The following is a 21,459-nucleotide window of genomic DNA, read 5'->3' as shown; positions in this document are numbered from 1 at the left end:
TCTGCAACAGGAAAATACGAATGAATGGGTCAATTCAATGAGATCTTGGCTAGCCCTGCCCTCAAAAGCCTCTTCAGGGTGTTGCCAGCCCACAGTGGAGATGCACACATGGCCAGTGCATTTTAATTTGCACATTATCAATTTAGGGATGGGAAATACTGGGGTGCCATGCACTGACAATCATCTTGACTGGATTCTCTATGAAGATTTAGCAAATGAATGTCATTTCCAGAGAAAAGAGTCAAGGTAATAATTCTCTTGTAGTTATATGTTTATAGAGAAACAATGAGTAATGTAGTGGTTTGAGTGTTGGACTATGACTCTGGAGACTAGGTTCGATTCTGCCATGAATACCATGTTGGGTGAGTTACTCTCTCTCAGCCTCAGGGGAAGGCAATGGGGAACCTCCTCTGAACAAACCTTGCCAAGAAAACCCCACAACAGGCTCTCCTTAGGGTCGCCATAAATCGGAAACAGCACGAATTCACACGAATAACAACATTCATCTAGGTCAGTGATGGCGAACCTATGGCACGTGTGCAAGAGGTGGCACTCAGAGCCCTCTCTGTGGACACATGTGCCGTTGCCCCAACACAGAGTTTGCCAGAGTTTGTTACTAGAAAGGCAGAGGAACATGGCACTTTGCAATAAATAAATGGGTTTGGGGTTGCAATTTGGGCACTCGGCCGCTAAAAGTTTCACCATCACTGATCTAGGTCTTTAAAGGGAAGCAGAAAAACACTGCAGTTCATTTTTGATGCAACATCCCCTGTTTTTTGTACCAGGGAAGTAGGATGCTGAAGGAAGAATGCAAATCACAAAACCAGATTTGAGACCACACTGTACCACTTTGGCTAATAAAGCTCAGTGTGCCGTCTTAATCCTTTCAGAGTCGCTCCGCTTTAAGGTGGCTCCTGTTTCATTTCCGTCCCTGCATGATTTTTCTGTTTGCCTTCTGTGCACGGTCAGAAAGTCACTCCTCGTTCCGATCAAAACTTTTAATCTGTTTCTTGTTTTGCTTACCTTCTTATCTTCCCAGCCCTTTCTCCCTCCACAGCCACCCATGCGCTCACCCCCTGCATGACAACAATAGCGCTGGCAGAATAATGTGATGTGCCCAGGTTGGGACTGCTGCGTAAGAAACGGGGTTGGGAGAGGAATAAAATAGCATCTGATCTTTGCCTCCCTTCTTATCTAGCTGTTCCACAGCCTGGTATCAGGTCAGAGTACAAAACTCCATTAACTTTCTCGCCATGACACGCTTGTCATCAGATGACATTAGGCAACACATTTATTTATAACTGGGTTATTTGTGCCGGTTTAGGACTCCAGCACAGGACCAACTGGGGGACTGTATCTTCAACACGTCTGGCTCCTGTTAACTCATTGCTTTCTCACCCACAGTCTGTGAATCTGTACAAATTTATGGCACTGGCCAAGCCAGAAACTGTGGTTTATAGAGCCATGGTTCATCCATCAAAAACAAGTGGAGTCTCCAAAAAGCCTTGGGGAGTCCCAGTTGCTAATCTTGGCCAAATCTACTCTACATATGTGTGTATAGTCTACTAAAGACCACTGCTCCAGGTCACTGGGATAATTCCAGACAGTGTCCATGCCAACTCCTTGCCTCCTCAATCCAGTCCAGAAGTACAAAGAGAGAGAGAAATGGAACTGGTCCTAGATATGTGTCACTGCTTCATAGTAAGGAATCAGTCACAACTTTCTACAGATGGTGCATTTCAAGAAATCACTTCCGCACCATCTACTCCCTGGTCCTCCACTTCTTCTCCATTTCCCCTGTTTCAGGAGTCGTTCCAAGCTTCTCCCACCTCAGAATGAGTTATTTCCACACCAGGTTCAAAGAAAGAAGAAGGAGCAGGTGATGGGCGACGGACAAGATGGGAGAAATCAGTTTGACTCGCCATCCGTGGTAATTAATGTTAGCAAGTGACACTTGAAAGGGGTTTGGGTGACAGCTCATTCGCCGAAGCTGTTTGTAGTTTGGTGACAAGACCCCAAAATGCTTCCGATTGCAATACTGTACTGTGAGATTTCCCCTGAGGGTCTCAAATAACTGTCTAGCGGGGAGAGATGACATCTAATCCCACCAAGGGATTCGAAAAGCTGTCTTCCAAATACAGTGGCGCCTACCATATCCATGGAAGGATGTGCATATCGCATGTTTCACCTGAGAACGGCTCACCCATAGCTTTCCCCCCACTCTGTCAACCTTTCTGAAGGAATGGCAGAAGAGACACATTTGGCGCATGGCAACCATCAGCATCTCAGCATCCCATTTTTAAAGTTTCCTATCCGACGAGATGGAAATTGCTCAAAGAGTGTAAATATGCTTTATTGCCAATTCCCGAAATCTTAGCAGAGTAATATTCTCTCTTAAATCTTGTTTGCTGTTATTGCTTTGAACTGTATTGAAAACTCACTCGTTTCTGCTTTCCCCTTTACCCCCAGATTTATACAAAACTCACATAATTTACACAAAAGAAACTAAACAAGAGAAAACAGGAGAAAAATAAACCAATTCTAGCACAACCGTCTCTCAGTTACTGGAGAATCCACACAAATGGAGCATCGTTGGTTGAATAAAGGTCTCCACTCCTACTCTCCAACTTTCTGTAGTATCTCCTATAGGAAGGTAGAGTGTGCAGTTATCCTAAAGATAACCTTTCCAAGATCTATAGTATCTTCTATAGATCTTGAAAAGGCTATCTTTGGGATAATAACACCCAGAGTCCTGCAAGTTGATATGGCCAATATAAAGGGGTGATGGGTACTGGTGTTATTATTTAGGAAGATATAAAGGTTACTTATTCCAGACATATGGGGTTATGGGCAATGATCATTGGGGGATAAGTCTGGAGGAAGGATGTTACCAAAAAACAAAGGTGAGTAGATAACCATATGAATGGTGATGGGAGTATTGGAATCTAAACCATTGAAACCATACTGTCCAATGGTTTCCTGGGGCGCTACACACATTATAATACTAGCTAACTCCCAGAGTTATGAGGGCTTTCTTGGCCAGTTCATCACTTCTCCTTTCTGGTTCCTACACTATATTCCAATGCTCCCACAACCATTCATACAGTTAGCTACTCACCTTGGCTTTGGGCATGATCCTTCCTCTGAACTTATCCCCGAACGTTAAGACTGAACTTGCCTCCTCATCTCCATACCCACAAGTTGTGTCCTTCTATTGCTATTGTCACGCATGGACTGCTTGTATAGGTCCATCCCTGGACCTTCCACTCCATGCATCTGAGACAGTAGACTCAAGTCTATGAAAGCTCATGCGACCAACTTTTTTCTTTCAGTTACTACAAGATTCCCTTTGCACATTGAATTTGGCCATAGCATGGGTGAGACAGAGATCTTTTTGGATGCCACAGTCTCCGTTTGTGGGGGAAACCTTTAAAGGTGAATGCCAACCCTTTGAATGAAGCTGGTTTCCATTACAGCAGGGGACCAGTGCAAAAATGGCTCCCTGCCGGCGCACGTTAGAAATTAATGCACTCTTTGTTTTTGTTTATTCAGTGGCGTTTTATTGCCACGTTTCCGGTTAACAATATTAAACACTTTCTAATGGCATTTCGATAAGTGGAGATGGGTGTTTCTGTTTTTCAAGAGACACGGCAAAAAAAAATGCAGGCAATCAAATGTGCATTAGCCAAAACACTCTGGGGAAGCATTTTCTGTTTGACGCCAGGAAGAAAAACACTGATTTCCAACACTTGTGTGGGGCTTCTCTTTCAGCACTTTGAGTGTATTCTCACACAGAGACACAGACACACAAAAATAAGGAGAGCAACAGGTCAAGCCAACTTGGGTTGGCTCCAGTTCCCAAGCTTCAGCTCTCCAAACAAGAAGAGCTGACAGTAGCTCCCTGCCAGTGTATATTTATTTCATGTTAAGAGAAGGAGGGAGAAGGAAGAAGAAAGGAATGGGTCTCTTGCAATTGACTAAAGATCCTAGCTGGATGGCTAGAGGAATACCAAAAAGGACAGGAGCAGCAGAGCAAAGAAAAATATGGCAAAGCAGTCCGAAAAACAACACCCTAAAATATCCCTTTTGACTGGTATTTTAGAAATGAAGCAGGGAAGAAAAGTATGAGGACTCCAGCCAAGAGCGCATCACTGAGCATCCTTAGAGGCTGGACACACTGGAGATGGCTATCCTTGGGACATATATTTATTTCATTGTTTGTTGTTGTTGTTGCATGCCTTCAAGTTGTTTCTGAATTATGGCAACCCTAAGGCAAGCCTATCCCAGGGTTTTCTTGGCACTATTTGGTCAGAGGGCGTCTGCCTTTGCCTCCCTCTGAGGCTGAGAGAGTGTGACTTGGTCACTCAATGGGTTTCCATGGCCAAGTGAGGATTCAAACCCTGGTCTTCAGAGTCATAGTCCAATGCTCAGACCACTCTACCGTGTAAGCAAGATATCTCCTTTGAAAAGCCTAATTGTTCCCAGAGATGGAAACATCATAGCCATGTGAGCCTTATGAAGTTGGATGGTTACTTCTAAAATGTGAGCTGCTGATAACGAATAACAATAATAATAATAATAATAATAATAGCTATTATTATTTCTACCCCACTTCTCCAACAAGATCAAGGCGGCTTACACCAATAAAATCCATGCAACACAATAGAATAAAATGCCACAAGCCCCCTCCCTCCTTAACCTCAAATCAACAACAATAAGTGCGAACATAACAATAACTATAATAAAATCCAAGTAAGATCATTAAAATGAGACAAGAAATAGGACAGTCAATGGGATAGTCAATATGATAGTAGAAGAATATGAGGGGCTGTTTTCCATGCCTCCCTCCATGCCGCAAAGCATATATGCTAACTTTAGCCAAAGATGTGCAGAAGCGATGCTGAAAGAGACCCAAGCAAGATGCTCAGATTTCTCATACAGATTTAATTCACTCTATATGGTTTTGCTGCATGTATGTGTCCCACCTCTTTAATGTCAAAGTGATTATCTTTTCAACGACTAAAGATAAATAAAGTAAAGGCTGCAGGGTGTTTTAATTCCTTGGCTGCCATGGTTCTCGCACCGAGACTGGTTTCCCCATGGATGTGTGGGTGGTTACTTGAACAAGAACGCACAGAAGGGGGAAAAATACGGGGCGGAGGAGAAAGATGGGGGGGACACACACTTTCTCAGCGTCTTCTCCACAGTCCAATCATACTAAAAATAAAGCTCACTGCGAGTGGTGCGTTCGCTGTGTGCAAAAGATAGTCTTATTTTAGGGGGAGAAGCTGTACCTAAAATAACAAGGTGTTGTTGGGAATATACATATATAAATTTATATATTAAAAAGTAATTATACTACTGCTTAGTTTTGTAATTTGCACCGCAAATTACCATTTGCAAACTGATTAAACACATTACGGTGTTCATCCACAACCATTTAAAGGGAAACAAATCGCTAGTATCTTTAAATATGAAGAAGAAGAGAGAGGCTTGCTGGCTTGAGGCTCACAGTGAGATGTGGGAAGACTCAGGGTATAGCCACACAGCAGAATTAAAGCAGTTTGACACCACTTTAACTGCCATGCCTCTTTCCTATACAATCCTGGGATTTGTAGTTTGGTCTCAGCCTCAGAAGATGGCCATGGCAAACCCGTTCCAAAGGAACATGCTGAGAAAGCCCCATGACAGGGGTTGGAAAAGACTTGAAGGCGCACAAGGACAAGAAATATTAAACACGATGGGCATTGGAGAAAGCTTTGAGAATTTGGGCACACCAGCAGCACCCATTCAATGGAGCAACTATGGATTTGGGGATCCATGGGGTGTCCAGGAACCAAACCCAGATGGACAGCAAGAACTCACTGTATTTGCCTTCAAGCCATTGACTTATGGTGGCCCCATAAACTTCATAGGGTTTTCTCTGGCAAGCAATACTCAGTGGTGGCTTTGAAATATAGACTACAGCACCTGGAATGTGTAGGTTGTCTCCCATCCAAGTGTAAACCAGAGTTGACCCTGCCTAGATCAAATGAATCAAAGGAACTGACTGGTGCTTTGAAGCACCTGTCACTGAAATACCCCTACAGTGGGGCCAGGGGTCTATGACCAGTTTCTGCATGTTGGGGAGCTATTCCTGGAAACCCAAGGGCTCATTTCAAGCAACACAGCATGCCATTGCACTTACACATCACCCGCTTAGGAGAGAGGGAAGACTGAAGACCCAGTTCAGGTGCCTCCAAACTCATCCATCACTTCTTCATTATCCTCCAAACCCATTCCAAAGCTGGTTGCCTCCAGCAAAGGGCAAAGGTGGAGGGGGGGGGGGGATGAAAAGAAAAGCACAAACCTTTCTTTTCATAGTCGGGCTTCTCCCCACTCCTGCCCAAGCTGTCCAACGGTCGAGTCATTTGGGCACTGAAGTCGTCCTCCTGGTAGCTGAGCTCAGGGCGCAGAGGGTTTTCGTCTTCCTCGTAGTCGTAGTCATCCAAGATGGGGGTCTCGCGGATGGGCATGCCGATGACAGAGGTGTGGGCCTGTAAGCGTGAACTTCGGAAGCTTTCCCGCCCTTGAGAGCCCAGCAGAACCGAAGGGATGTAATGGATCTCATGGGTGGCTTCTGTGCTGGCACTCTTCTGCGGGATCCGGCGTTGCTTGTACCAACGGCGCTGGGCATACAAGGCGACCGTGAAGACCAGCAGCAGCAACAGCAGAGCGATCAAGCCACCCTAAAAAGGAAACAGACAGACATCAGTACAAAAAGAAAGGAAGGAAGTGTATGGGAAAGGTGTCTCAAATACCCATAGCATTTAATATTTATTGTTGTTGGGTGTCTTCAAATCATTTCCAAGTTATAGCAATCCAAAGGCAAACCTATCATGAGTTCTGTAGACCTATGAAAGCGCAGGCTATGTCTTTTGCACTATTAGTCTCAAAGGGTGCTGCCAGATCCCTCTTGCGTGCTGATATTTTTAATATTAAATTTCATTTTAAAACCTCATTAAATTCATGGGGTTGCCATAGGCTGACAGGTGATTTGAAGGCACAGATGCACTCATTTTCATTGTGCCTGAGGATATTAAATGTAAGCAACAGCATGACATAGTGGTTTGAGACTTGGACTATGACTCTAGAGACTGTGATTCGATTCTCAGCTTGGCCATGAAACCCACTAAATGACCATGGGAAGGTCACACTCTCTCAGCCTCAGAGGAAGGCAAAGATAAACAACCTCTGACCAAATCTTGCTCAGAAAACCCTATAATAGGTTTGCTTTAGGTTTGCCATACGTTGGAAATGACTTGAAGGTGCACGACAACAACAACAACCATTCACCCATTGCTAGTTTGTTACTTGGACACCTCGGTGTGTTCACATTACGCAACCAAACCACTGTTTCTGTTAACCCTGCTTTTGCACAAACTACACCACAGACAACCAAACTATGACTCTTCCCCATTTCTGATTTGTTCCACTGCTTTTTGTCAGCTCCCATTTAAGGACAGTAAACCAGCGAACCAGACCAGCACAAAGCTGGTTTGTCATCAGAACACACCATGGTTTAAACAGATTTCCTAAGTCCAACAACAAACAATGGGTTCAGACTGTTACAAACCATAGTTTGCGATCAGAGCTACTTTGGCACATGAGAGCAAGCCAGATTTCAGCAATTCATACCATTCCTTGGCATGATACCCTGCCATATGCAACAGTGAACACTAGCAGACTCTGTTTAGGCAAACAGATGCACAAACAATAGCAACTTAGCAATTGCAATAGCAATTTAGTCATTGTTTGGAAGACAGAAGCCAAAAAGCCTGGTATTTATGCTCAGAGTAGTAGCAAGCACAGGAAAATATTCAGAGCAGCAGTAGTATCTCAGATGAACCAAACGCTTTGCAAAAATGCCTCCGCACCTAAAGGGAAAGACGGGGAAATTTGCAACTTGCTAGAAGCAAAGAACAGCTTCAGATACAAGGATTATCAAAACACCGTGTTAAGCACTTAATAAATTTTTCTTTCTGCATTATAGACATAAATGCTGTAACCTTCAAGAAGGAAGGAAAACACGGAAAATGACTGTGCCTGGCTCCAGGAAATCCATACATGTTTGATCAAAAAGCCAAAGTAGAAATGGGAGGAGTAGAAATGGGGGGGGGGGGAATAAGAGGTCTAGATCAGCAAAGAATACAGCATCCCATATTGAGAACAGAATAAAAGCAGGACAATTGATGCCAGAAATAGGCACATGCACTATACCATGGCAGAAAGAAAGGAAGGAAGGAAGGCAGGCAGGAAGGAAGGCACGGGATAGATAGGCGCGATAGGGCGCCCTCATCACATGTGAGGGGCAACACTTCCAGGCACCCCTTGTCCCTTGCATGTGATGAGGGCATCAAAATGGTGGTGCCATGTACAGATGGGTGCCACCATTTTGACGTGATGGAAACTTAGCGTCTGTACATCGTGGTGCCATAATGACATCATGAGTGTGCCATTGGCGTACTGTGGCGTCATTATGGCACAGCAAAAGAACCCACTTTTTGCGGGTTCTTTTTGCTGCACGAGGAAGCCAGGCAGTTTGTCCAATGCAGCTTCGTCGTACAGCAAAACAAGGCACCGGCACCCTTTTTGGGCGGTCCGTACTGGGCCAATGAAAGAAAGTAAGTAAGAAATAAAGAAGATTATAGATAGATAGATAGATAGATAGATAGATAGATAGATAGATAGATAGACAGACAGACAGACAGACAAGAGTAGGGTAGGGTAGGGTAGGATAGGGTAAATACATTTAAGTATATCTGTAGCCAAGATGGGTTGCACCCACTGGTGGGTCCTAAGTGACTTCTGAATCAAGAAGAATCAAGTCTGCTCATCTTTATTGGGATACATACTACAACCTCTGTGTAAGAGCAGTACTTTCATTAGGGCCTGTGTAGTTACTGACTTAGGTATTTGTTTTCCTTCTTCCATAAAACCAGTTCAATTTTCACCTCCTTGTCTTCTATTAGGGACCCCAACACTAACAGACTGATGTCTAAAAAGGAAGTGCGCATATGTACAATTGCGCAGAGGAAGAAAGATGTTGCAGTAAAGTCAAAACTTTGCGCATTCAGGAGGGGATTGTTTTAATCTGTTTCCTCATGCAAAATGGTCCAGCCAAAGAGTTCAGAATGGTGAAAGGGGAAGGAAAGGGGGATAATACAGGAAAATAAATAAATAAATAACTTGACAATGTGCCATTCCAAAACTGATTATTTCTGTCTCAGGGCTTTTTCCTTCTTCCCCAAACCCCCGAACAATGGCTCTGTCCTGGGGGGATTTAGTATTCTAAGACTGGATTTATAATACTCTGTTCTGCTGTGATAAGAATACAGGCCTTTAATCCTCCGAGCCGTGAACATGCATATTCTCTCCCATAATAGCCTTTCTCCACTACACACCCCTCTTTTGCAAAATGCCATGGCACCCCAAAGCCACACTAGCAAGGAAGGACCGCATACAAATGCTTTGAAAGCATGTGGCCCCAACAAAGATGGTCTGAAAGGGGCACCTAGAATACCAGTCAGTCTTTGCAGAGTACTTAGAACCCAAAGACTTCAGATTAAAATCCCTCTTGAGAATAATTTGGATTTAGTACCACCACAAGAAAGATGGGGCATACATCTCTGGAATGACAGGCGTCATGATGCAGTGGTCTGAGTACTGGATGACCACTCTGGAGACCAATATTCGAATCCTTGCTTGCCCACTGAAAAAGCAGATGGATGAATTTGGGCAAGTCAGACTCTCTCAGTCTCAGAAGACAGCAACAGCAAACCGCCTTTGAAGAAACTTGCCCCATGATAGGTTTGCCTTAGGGTTACCACAAGCTGGGAATGATTTGAAGGCACTTAACATCAAGAAGAATGCCACCTCTAGCAAAGCTAATGGGAAGGATGATGGAGTTGCAATCCATTGACATTTGGAAGATCACAGGTTACTGATCCTGATCTAGAGCAGGAAAGAGAGCATGATCTAGAGCAAGATCTTGTTTAAAGTACTTGTTTAATTATTAGGGTAGTATTTAGAATGAGAAATGTTCTTCTTTAATAAAGAGACCAATAATAGACAAATGGTCTTCGAAAAGACTGAATAAAAATCCATCTATATTCATCCTCCAGAGGCAGCATGGCATAGTGATTTGAGAGTTGGACTACAACTCGGGAGACCAAGATTTAATTCCTGGCATGGCCATGTAAAAACCACTTGATGGCAATGGCTAACCCCCTCCGAAGAAAAATGCCAAGGAAGGCCCATGACAAGTTGGGTTGCAAAGCTTCTGGGAAGGATGATGGAGCTGCAATCCAAGGAGATCTGCAAGGCGACCCTGAGTGTGTTGATCCCCAAACCCACAAGTAACTATCTTTCCATAACAGAGTTGCTAAATAATTTAAGTCCTGTTTTGCAAAAGCCTTTGAGCCTTCAAGTTGTCAAGTTTTTTCATTCTTGCTGTATAATGGGTATGATTTTTAAAAAAGAAATATAATCCCCTAGTCCATATCCAGCCCCCCCCCCCCCCAGTTGTGAATAAATACATTTTTGCTGAACATTGATATCTTCCTCTCTTGATGGCACCTCCTTGAATAATATCTTGGATAAATATAATGCCTTGTTTACTCCTCTTCACAGGTCATTAATGATGATAAATAGGGGCCAGGTGAGTACTAGAAGCACCATCCCTCCCAAGTCCATGGATTGCCATTCATCACCATCCCCGCTGCATTCATGTCACTCTTAAGCCTCTTGTAAGATGCAACCATGCCTGAAAGGAAAAGCAAGGGGGTAGATCCATCCCTTTACTACAACCTGATGAAAAGTTAAAGCAAGAAGCATCATGATGAAAAGTTAAAGCAAGAAACATTGCACAGCTAGATACATCCCCAACTTGGTTATGATGGGTAAAAAAATAAACCCTTGTGGAAATCTGTTAATGATATATTGGTTGCTAAAAGCAAACAAAAGCAAACAAAAAGTACTCCAGGTTTATTCTCCCTTTTATTAAATGCTCAGGACCAGAAATGTTTGGGATTTTTCTCCAGATTTTGGGATATTTGCATATATAGTAGGCCCTTGGTATCTGCTCAGGGTTTGGTTCCAGGACCCGCCATGGATAGAAATGTCCATGGATGCTCAAGCCCCATTAAATGCAATGGATTATTATTATTATTATTACTACAGTGGGACCTTGCTATCTGCAGGGGTTTGGTTCCAGGACCCTTCGTGGATAACAAAATCCATGGATGTTCAAGTCACATTAAATACAATGGATAGTAAAAAATGTTGTCCTTTATATAAAATGGCAAAATCAAGGTTTGCTTTTGGAAATTTATATATTGTTTTAATGTATTTTCAAACCGTGGATGACTGAATTCACGGATAAAGAATGGATACAGAGGGACAACTCTACTTCATGAGATGTCTTGGAGATGGGACTCAAGTCTAAACCCATGCTTCATATACACCTTATACACAGAGCCTGAAGTTAACTTTAAGCCAGCCTCTTTTTGCAAAATGAGTGTTAGGTATGTCTCTATTAGGTACTACACCAACCATATACACAAAGGGCATAAATTTAATAGGAGGGACAAGCCCTACAATGACACGGAATATGCGCAAGAGGGCAAAGTCGCCGTCGCTGCGGAGATCTCTTACCGTCAATGTCTGAGAACTTCCCATGCATTTTAGAAAATAATCATTAGCGAGGAAATCTCCCATTTCTCCAATAGCTTCATCTCAAGACCGGATTTCATTCAGTACTTTGAGAAAAGAGGGTGGGGAGGGCAGAGAGCAAAAACCGCCAGCCTGCCAAGGAGATATTCTGCATGCCTAAAATATGCGTTGCCATGTTCCGCTAAGTGCTCACTTGAATTATCTCAAGTTAGAGACTGAAAACAGGCTCACACTGAAAAACAAGAACAACTGTGCACAAGTGTTGGAAAGGAGGGGGGGGGGAACTTGCTTCCTCACTTGCAAACTCCTGTCTTCTTGTGTTAACAATCCAGATGCCAATCAAAGCTTTCTTTTCCTTGGGCATCTCAACAAGCTCTCAATGGAGAACAAGGTCTGTTGCAACTAATATGGGAAGCTTTGAAGATATACGCTTCGGTACTTATTCTCTGGGGATAACCTGCCAATATTGTATTTTTGAGGGGGGGGGGAATATCACCTACATGCAACTATGGCTCTATGAAAATAGCCTATATAATGTCAGTTAGTGTCTGCTTTTGGGTATGAATAATAGGTATTTTCATTTTCAAGATGGGTAAATGGTCCTGGGAGGATGCACAGCCTATTTAAAAGCCGTGCGACTTGTTTAAAAGATGGGTTGCCGTTCTTGGAAAAGACTGTTTGCTCAATGGCAATCTACTCTGTCAACATGCCTTTTTTTTTTTTTTTTTGATCTCAAGATAATTTTCTGATCCCCCCCCACAAAACAAACAAACAAACAAACAAAAAACCCAGGGAAATAAGTAAGAGATTCTTTCAATGAATGCCCATCCAAGATGTTGCATCCCGATCATGTGGGATCTGACTAATCCAGGTCACAGAGCAGCAATTGCAATTGCTTATTCTGGCCACCTTTCTCACCTGAACAAGCAAAAGCCAGTCCAGGCAATGAATGCTGTTTAACCTGGATTTCCAGAAGGTGATGTGGAATTGCTTCTGCGGCATCTGAAGGTTCCCACAATACCTCCAAAGTCCCTTCCCTGCTTCCTCATCCCACCATGCGGCTAAATTTTGACTTCCTAGGAGAGAATCTGATCATATTCCACCAAGTCAGCTTCAGGGACTTGGAAGAACATACAGGTCAATGAAATCTTTATCTCAGTGTGTCTCTGATGTTTATCACACTATACTCTTATAGTGCTACTATTCCACTTTGACTGCTCTAGCTGCCTCCTGTTGCATTCTGGGATTTGCAGTTTTAAGGAGGAGTATTTAGAATGTTCTCTGCCTGAGAATTCTAAATACCCCTCCTTAAAACTGCCAATACCAGAATGCAACAGGAGGCAGCTAGAGCAGTCAAAGTGGAATAGTAGCACTATAAGAGTATAGTGTGATAAACATCTCAGACTCCAAGTATGTTCTGTCCCATAAAGCCCTATGGGACTTTCAAACTATTCCTCTTCCTCTCCACCAAATGGCACCAGGAGCTACGGCAACGATGCACGGAGTTTTAGTTTTGGCTTGTTGTTTGTTCATTCCCTTTCATTGCTCAGGGAATAGTAGGAAACGTTTTCTGTATCGATGGGTCAATGAATTCATGCTGTCCAACTGACCCAGAAGCCACCAGCTTCCAGTAGATCCAGGGATGTTCCGGTTTGGCATGGATGTGCAAGGTGCTGATCGGTGGCCTCCAAACAAACCAATGAAAGAAGCCAAAGATATGCCTGGGGTGTTCATTGGGAAGGAGCAAATCAGGAAAGGAAAGCTGGCTGCTGATAGACAAGGCAATGAAATAAATTACGGGTGAGAAAAGTGTGTCCCCCAGACGTTTTTGGTTAGCAAGGTCATCTAATGGTGAGAAATGCTGGCAGCTGTAGTCCAACAGCATCTGGAGGGCTACAGGATTGCCAGCCTGGCAATAAACCTCAATGCAAAGCTCAATGGTTTGTGAATGACTCTTGCTATTAAGTGATAAAGCAATATGGGATATGCTGCTTATCCATGACAAGCCGGGGTTCCCATGTATCCATAGCTTGCCATATCATGTGAACACACTCATGGGTCCAAATGGGCCAAACTGGCCTCTCCCCCTACACACTTAACCAAGATTTCCTCCTTTCCCAGAACAAATTTGTGTATGTTGTTGTCTGTCACCTGTTGACTGACGACGACCCCAAGAATTTCATAGGGTTCTCTTAGGTATGGCATACCCAGAGGTGGTTTTGCCAGTTACTTCATCTGAAATAGCTGATAGCATTTGGCATCCATTGGCAGTCTCCCATCCAAGAACTAACTAGACATGATCCCGCTCAGCTTCCAAGACTGGACAGAACCTGGTGTTTTGGGGGTATTTAGGCCACATAATAATTCTTGATAATAGAAGTGTGTTCTGATAAATAATTAATTACTAAATTGGTGTAATCCATGAGTATAAATAACAATTGCTGTGGCAGAACCTTTAACAGTTTACTGTTTCAGTGGGGGGGGACGCAATAATAATTATGATGATAGTGTTTATTTGCTTCCCCGGTAATTTACAAAAATGCAGTTAATCTCAGTGGATCTCTTGATCATTAGTGCAAATTAATGCAGCTTCATTGCACATTCCACACACATTAAAAGAAATTGTTTCTCTCTCTCTCTCTCTTAAAGAAAACTAACTCCTTGTCTCCAGTTGAGGAAACGCTAACATAACTTAGATGGTGCCTCTGGTCTGTTCTTCCTCTCATTTTTGCATATGATTACATTGCACATTTAACAACCTGTCTGGTTTAATTAGTTTGCCCTTTAGAGCTCTGCTCAGGAAACAGACAGAAAGGTAAAAACAAAGGAGGCACAAATTTATCCCTGATCCAAATGTCCAGGTCCATGTTTTTGCAGAGGTGCAGAATCTTGACTTAAGCTGGATGCAGTCTCTGCGAGAGTAATTTGCCCTTTCTTGTGGTCTCTTCCAGCTCTATGATTCTATGATTCTTAGCCATCCATTAGATGTGGAAAGCAGGAGTGTCAGTAGAGGAGTGCAAGGAGTGCAGATCACACTGGGTGACACCCAAGAAGGGGATGCATATCTGGAGGGTGGTACACCATGTGGGACTTGCACAGCATCTAGGTGACCCAAATGTCACCCAGTGAGGATCTGAACCCGTGTTTCAACAACTGCAGTTCCACACTTTATTCAACAAGGTCACAATCTAATCAATCAGTCAATCTTTTTATAGCTGGCCTTTCTCTCAAGGATGGGACTCAAGGCAGCACCTGGTTTTCCTGGACTAAAATCCCCATCATCCATCACCACTGGTTATGCTGGTTAGAGCTGATGGGAACTGAAGACCACTAACATGTTTAGGGCCATAAATTGGTCACCTTTTCTCTAACCATTAGACTTCTCTGGATCCAATCAATCACATACTAATTAATTTTGTTTTACTGGATCAATAGAGCCCCCTGAGAGCCGGATTTGTGGAGTGGTTCAATCACTGGACCACAGCTGTAGAGACCAGGGTTCAAATCCCCGCTCAGCCATGGAATACCATTGGGTGACTTTGAGCAAGTCACACCCTTTCAGCCTCAGAGGAAGGTAAAGGCAAACCCCCCTCTGAACAAACCTTGCCAAGAAAACCCTGGATTACATTTACTTTAGGGGTCGTCATAAGTCGGAAACGACTTGAAGGCACACAACCGCATTGTATTGTATTTGATACAATTATTTGCTGGGCTCTGATCCCATAACACCAGCCATTATCTTGAAAGCTGCTTCCCGCATGCTGGGATAATTGCAGGCTTTCGTATTGTTTAAAGAGGGGGTCAGCATTTGTGTATGTTTCTCCCAACATCTCTAGTTATAACCTGTAACTTGTCTATCACCTAAGAGTGTCTGATTCGCGAAAGTGTGCCGTCTTTCCTCTCTTCCCACATTGCATCGTAAGTCTATAGCCAAAGCAGCAGCTAGAAAGTTAATGCCACTCCGTTCTCGCCGTGTCGGCTTAACATCTAATCCAACCAAGACTGCTGGAGCACTCTTTGAGATTTCTCATTAACATGGAGCATTTCAGTTTCATTTTAAAAAGATATTATTCTACTGATTGGAAAGAGCAGCTATGAAAGATCTAGACAAGATTGCAAAGTGCAAAGATAATGAACTGAATAGCAAAGTTGGGATCATCCAAGGCATCCATTTCCCATCGCTATGTACAGATGCAAGACCTGGATGGTGAAGAAAGTAGATAGAAAGAAACTCAACTCATCTGAGATGTCGTGTTGGGGAACAGTGGCGAAGATATCATGGAAGGTCAAGAAGACAAACTAATGGGCCCTAGAACAGATCGAGCCTGAGCTCTCCCTGGAAGCAAAGACGACTAAATTGAAATTGTCATATTTCAGCCACATCCTGAGAAGAGATGACTCACTAGAGAAGACAATAGGAAAGGGAAAGGGCAAAGGAAGGAGAGGAAGGTCACATAATAAATGTTTAGATTCAATAGTCTAAACAATAGTCTTGCAGGCTGAGGTACATGGACCTCAGCCTGCAAGACCTGAGAAGAGCAGTTGAAAATAGGAGGACTTGGAGATGTCTCATTCAATTCATTGGGTCAGCTCAAGGGCATTTAACAACAACAACAACAACACAACAAACTGATTTTGGAACTCTTCTTCTGAGTTAGTGAAGTTACCCTGTGCATGTCAGATAGAAGATAAAAGTGGTCATTGCCATTAAATTATTGCATCCCTCTGCTGCTACCTCCTCCATCTTCTCATTCCCCAGCACTCTTGGTTGTCCTATCCAAAGAAAGGAGGGAATAAATTGAAATAATAAATAAAACAGATTTTTAAAAAATAAGCAACAGAAGGGATCCATTAATTGAAATTCAGTCTCCATTTGCACCCTTTCCGAACAAAGACCTTCAGATCATCAATCCAAGGGAGATCCATCTGGGGAGATGTAATGCAGTGGGAAACTTCAATTAAAAAATGGACAGCGCTGCTATAACAGTATATTGGGGGGAGGACATTTTAATGCTCTGAATGTTCTCTCAGTGTTTCTTTTTTTAATATTAAAAATGAGCAATTAAAGAAGGGAAAACAGAAGAGGTGAGCTGTTTCTTCTGAGGACACAATAGCAGTCTTCAAGCTGTTTTAATGAGGATAAACTAGAAAAGAGGATGTCCACAAGGAATGGAGTCTGAGAAGCGTTGGGGAAAACACAGACTTTAGAAAGTGCAAAAAGCTTTAGAGAAGCATTGTGAAGAGTTGTAAAACTCATCCCCTGGAGCCCCTTGGGTGCAAACAGAAGCCATTTGCACTATCATCATTCCTGTGACACATATCACAACTACAAAGGGCTCAAACCACTCCAGGCACCTCTTCGAATTCAGGGGAAAGGACAAAAAAAGAAGTCTAGCAGGAAAAATATTTCCTCCCCAACAGCATGTTTTCTTCCTTGAGAAAGCTGCAGAAAATATAGCACCATCGCAATAACCCCCTCCAAGGTTTACTAAGAAGGCAAAGCGTGAACAACAGAGGACTGGGAAATCAGGTTTTCAAAGTTTGCCAATTCAGACAAGAGTGGAACTAGTAGTTCCACTACAACTGGGATCTAAATCCAATACATATATAATACACAAGCCAAAGGTGATAAAAAAAACCTTTTCACTATCTGACACAGAACTCAATCTTGCTAACAACAACTAAAGCAATGGAAAAGAGTGCCTCCTCGGTAGTTTTCCGAATGCAGCTATTTCTGGGATGACCCATGATTGTGTTTGGAGTGCCTTCCGAATGTGTTCGCCATCGTTTGATATTCTTTTGTGAAATTACATGAAATACCATTCATGGATGACTTTGGATTGACCCTGGGATAACCTTCCAATTTTCCCCGTGTGAAAAAGTCCTAGGAGTCATTCAAATCTCTGGGCACCATTTTCCATACCAACCATTTATTTACAAATGCAACTGCCACAAGCTTTTTCACATGTGGTATGGAGACTATTTGACTCTTTCCATTTTCTCATTACACCAACAGACCTATAATCCAACCTAATCTTCCTTTAACTCCCTCTAAACTAATGGCTGCCACTACAACTATCGGCAGCAAACTTCTCAGCCATGTCTCCATCATAACATATTTCCCCCCCAAGTCTGCTCCTCTGTCTTCTCATATCTCCCTTCTCTCCGGAGATTCAAAATTCCACATTTGTTGCTAACTTCGTATCAGTATTTTCCAGCCATCTCCCTCTGATTTAAACAGCCCAGCCAGCAAAGGAGACAGCTATGACACAGGTGCCTCCCTGGAATGGGCACACAAGACGAGGCTGTAGCAATGCCGCCTACACAGCGGCAACACATGCTGCTCGAATCCCTGCCCGGCTGTATTAAATCTTCCACATTGCGAGGGAGCAGATGTTCCCAACAGGTGTGCTATCACCAAAGGGGATGCAAGGTCATGCCAGCTGGGAATTGCATTGCTCAGTAGTCAAACAGCCGTCAGAAAACATGCCAGGTGGAGCGGGCAGAAAGGTCCCATCCAAAATGCTTGGAGAAAGTCAGACGTTTTAACTAGACAGGCGTTGGCTGTGTGTCTGGAGTCACTTTGCCGGCAGCTCGTCCAACAAGTGGCTCGAAGGTGTAGGAATGAACAGCTGGAAAAGAGAGACTGGAGAGAAATGGCCTCTTCCTTGCCATCCTTCCATCTTTTTAAAGGAAAGGCTTTGATAGAGTAGTGTGCAGTGACTGCCTCAGAAAGAAGAATGGAAGGACAGATGAACTTTGCTGATCTCTCCATTGAGAAGGTCCCACTAACACAGTGATTCCCAAACTTTTGACTTCAGCTCCCAACTTGGCCAAGCTGGCTAGGGCTTCTGGGAGATAAAACCCAAAACACCCGGAGATCCAAAGTTTGGGAACCATTTCACTAGCAACTACAGAGAACAGCTCTTGTGGCATTCCCTGGTGGCACCCCTTTCCTAGATGTTCACTCCAACCATAAAATACAGGCTTCCCAAATGGTCAGTGAGAACATTTGATGTCTTCATGGCTTTGGCCTGAACACATGCCTTCTTCATTCTCTGTGATTGCTACTACAGGAATTATCTCCATATTACTACTACCATGAGCAAAATAACCATTCCATTCCGTGTCATGTATTCGTTGTGGTGTGCCTTCATGTTGTTTCCAACTTATGGTGACCCTAAGATGGACCAATCATGGGATTTTCTGGGGATGAGAGTATATGACTCACCCAAGATCACCCATTGGGTTTCATTGCCAAGTGGGGAATCAAACCCTGATCTCTAGAGTTGGAGTAGTCCAATGTACAAACCACTACATCACACTGGCTCTCACATGTATTGCACAGATGCAAACCTGGCTTGCTAACCAAGTGCTGAGGTTGCTCACTAGGACTGTAATGATGAAAGACATTTTCCATCAACCAAAAGGTGTGACTAACTAATTGGTTGTGGTTATTTTAAAACGATAATATCAACAACAACGTCTTAGCAAGCATTTCTAAACATTGCAGGTCACAAGTTCCTTTGGGAAAAGAGTCACTCCATCCTGGGTTATAAAAAGAACGTCTCTTCTAATGTCACGTCGGCATCTCGCTCCCTGACAGTGACACATATCCATCATCTAAATATAACTTATCTTTTTGAACAATTGGATTTTATCATATGCAAATGTATTCAGTTACCCATAGGAGTTCAGGCCAAGTGTCTATGATTTTTTTTCCCTAAGAGGGTGATAACCTGGTGAGACACATATTGGCGAGCATGTTTTTGTTCCACCGGTGTTGCATTTTCTGGTGTTCATTTAAACCCTTAGTACACATCTTTCAATAAGTATGGGCACTTAAATGGTCCGCAGAACTTGCTCTGTGCATGATAACTACCTGGTTATACATTTTCTTCTTTTCTCTCCTCTCTCCTTGACTAACTCCGTCAAAACAAATATTATTCAAGTTCCATCTCACGCTCTGGGAGATCTCAAAACCTATGACAAAACTGCACAACTCCTGCAAGACCATCGGCACTACCTTTTGTTATTGTTACTATTTTAGACAGTTTTAAAGCAAGCCAACCTGGTGTGGAGGGACGAGCAAAGCCATGAAAAATGTAGCAGAGACGTTGGCAAGATTTCCCGAGAACCATTTTGAAAAGGAAAACTCGAACGCGGGACAGCTATTGTTATCTGGGCGCACTTGCCAAAGAAAATGCAAGCTCTCATTAAAATTTTACCAAGTGTTTTTCGTTTTCTCCCTCAGAGACTCTTTCTTCATGCAAAGATTTTCTTTCTTTCTTTCTGAAGGAAGCCTACCTTAAAGCCGAAGTGGCAGCAAAAGTACAATTGCGGTTCAGTGCACATCACAGATTTCCCTTCCTTTCTCTTTCATGCATACAGACACATGCGCCATGGACCTGTGGCACAGAAGTCCTTCCCTTGATACCATCTGCTAAACTTCTGCCTCCCAAAAAGATTAGTCTCAGGTCTACTATTGCCAACAGAGTCCTTGCACTGGGACATAAACCTTCCACCCCAAATAGCACCAATTCAACAGTAGTAGCTAATGAGTTGGGTTTGCTTCCATACAGTCCTATAGTGCAAGCCCTGCTTGGAGTAAGATGTACAGTTATCCCTCCACATTTGCAGCTCCGGCTTTTGTGGATTTGATTATTCATGGATTTGATTAATATGTTATCTCGAGAAATCTCTAAGTCCAACCTGTGCCAGAGGTTGGTCATAGGGCCATACTGGAAAACATAGAGAAAACATTTCTCTGGGCATTTTTAGGTCCTCCAGTGCAGTTCTATGGTCAGTGTCTATGTGACCATAAAGTGTCATTGGTGAACTGAGGGAAAAGACCTCTGTGGGCATTTGTAGGTCCTCCAGTGCAATTCTATGGTCAACGTCTATGCTCATTGGAGGTCACATTGGAGGACCTAGGGAAAACACTTCTCTGGGCATTTGTAGGTCCTTCAGTGCAATTCTGTGGTCAATGTCTATGTGACCATAGGTTCACATTGGAGGACCTAGACCATAGGTTCACATTGGAGGACCTAGAGAAAACACTTCTCTGGGCATTTTTAGGTCCTCCAGTGCAGTTCTATGGTCAATGTTTATGTGACTATAAAGTGACATTGGTGGACTTAGGGAAAAGACCTCTGATGGCATTTGTAGATCTTCCAGTGCAATTATAAAGTCAATGTCTGCTGGTGTTGGCCACAGAGTTGCATTGGAGGACCTAGAGATTCCTAGAGAGATGTGCTCTTAGGTTTAAAAAGGGGGGAATTACTTTTTTATTTACATTTTTTCCACTTTCATGGGGGTCTTGTGCCCCTAACCCCAGCAAATATGGAGGCCCCACTGTAATAGCAAATCATGCTTTTCCCCAGTGTGTGAGCCAAAGTGAGGTCTGGACTACCTCTTCTGTCCTTGTGGCTGCTTCGTTGTAAGATTTTAACAAAATATCCTGGCCTATTGTATCTCAACTTAGTTTGTTTACTTTCTGGTGACTGAGCAAGCTAGGATCCAGCAATGAAAGAAACCACCATGAGGCAACATAGGGATGAGTAATTAAAAATAAATCAAATTCATTTGACTGGGGAAGAGATAAATCCGTCTCTTCAGTGCAGCAATGAATGAAGAGGGAAGGGATAGAATAGGCCAGTCAACCAAGAAATCCATGGCTTCCTGCTAAGTCTGGGATGAGACTTGGCCTCTCCTTCACTTCTCCCCTCCAATCTTTTATTGTAGAAA

The 21,459-nt window shown here is 43.2% G+C and overlaps 1 protein-coding gene across 2 annotated transcripts in view; it reads right to left on the bottom strand.

Annotated features, from left to right (window-relative positions):
* ASTN2 (astrotactin 2) overlaps positions 1–21,459 on the bottom strand; it is a 321,258-nt gene that overhangs the window by 211,626 nt on the left and 88,173 nt on the right. For both annotated transcript variants that reach the window (XM_089534892.1, XM_089534893.1), the window contains exon 3: positions 6,350–6,728. In XM_089534892.1, the coding sequence (XP_089391018.1) occupies positions 6,350–6,728 (379 nt within the window). The remainder of the gene's footprint in view (positions 1–6,349; positions 6,729–21,459) is intronic.

This window comes from Sceloporus occidentalis, unplaced genomic scaffold, assembly GCF_023333645.1.
Source record: "Sceloporus occidentalis isolate IW3139 unplaced genomic scaffold, rSceOcc1.0.p SCAF_8, whole genome shotgun sequence".
NCBI classification, from domain to species: Eukaryota; Metazoa; Chordata; class Lepidosauria; order Squamata; family Phrynosomatidae; genus Sceloporus; species Sceloporus occidentalis.
This window is presented reverse-complemented; position numbering and strand designations above follow the sequence as displayed.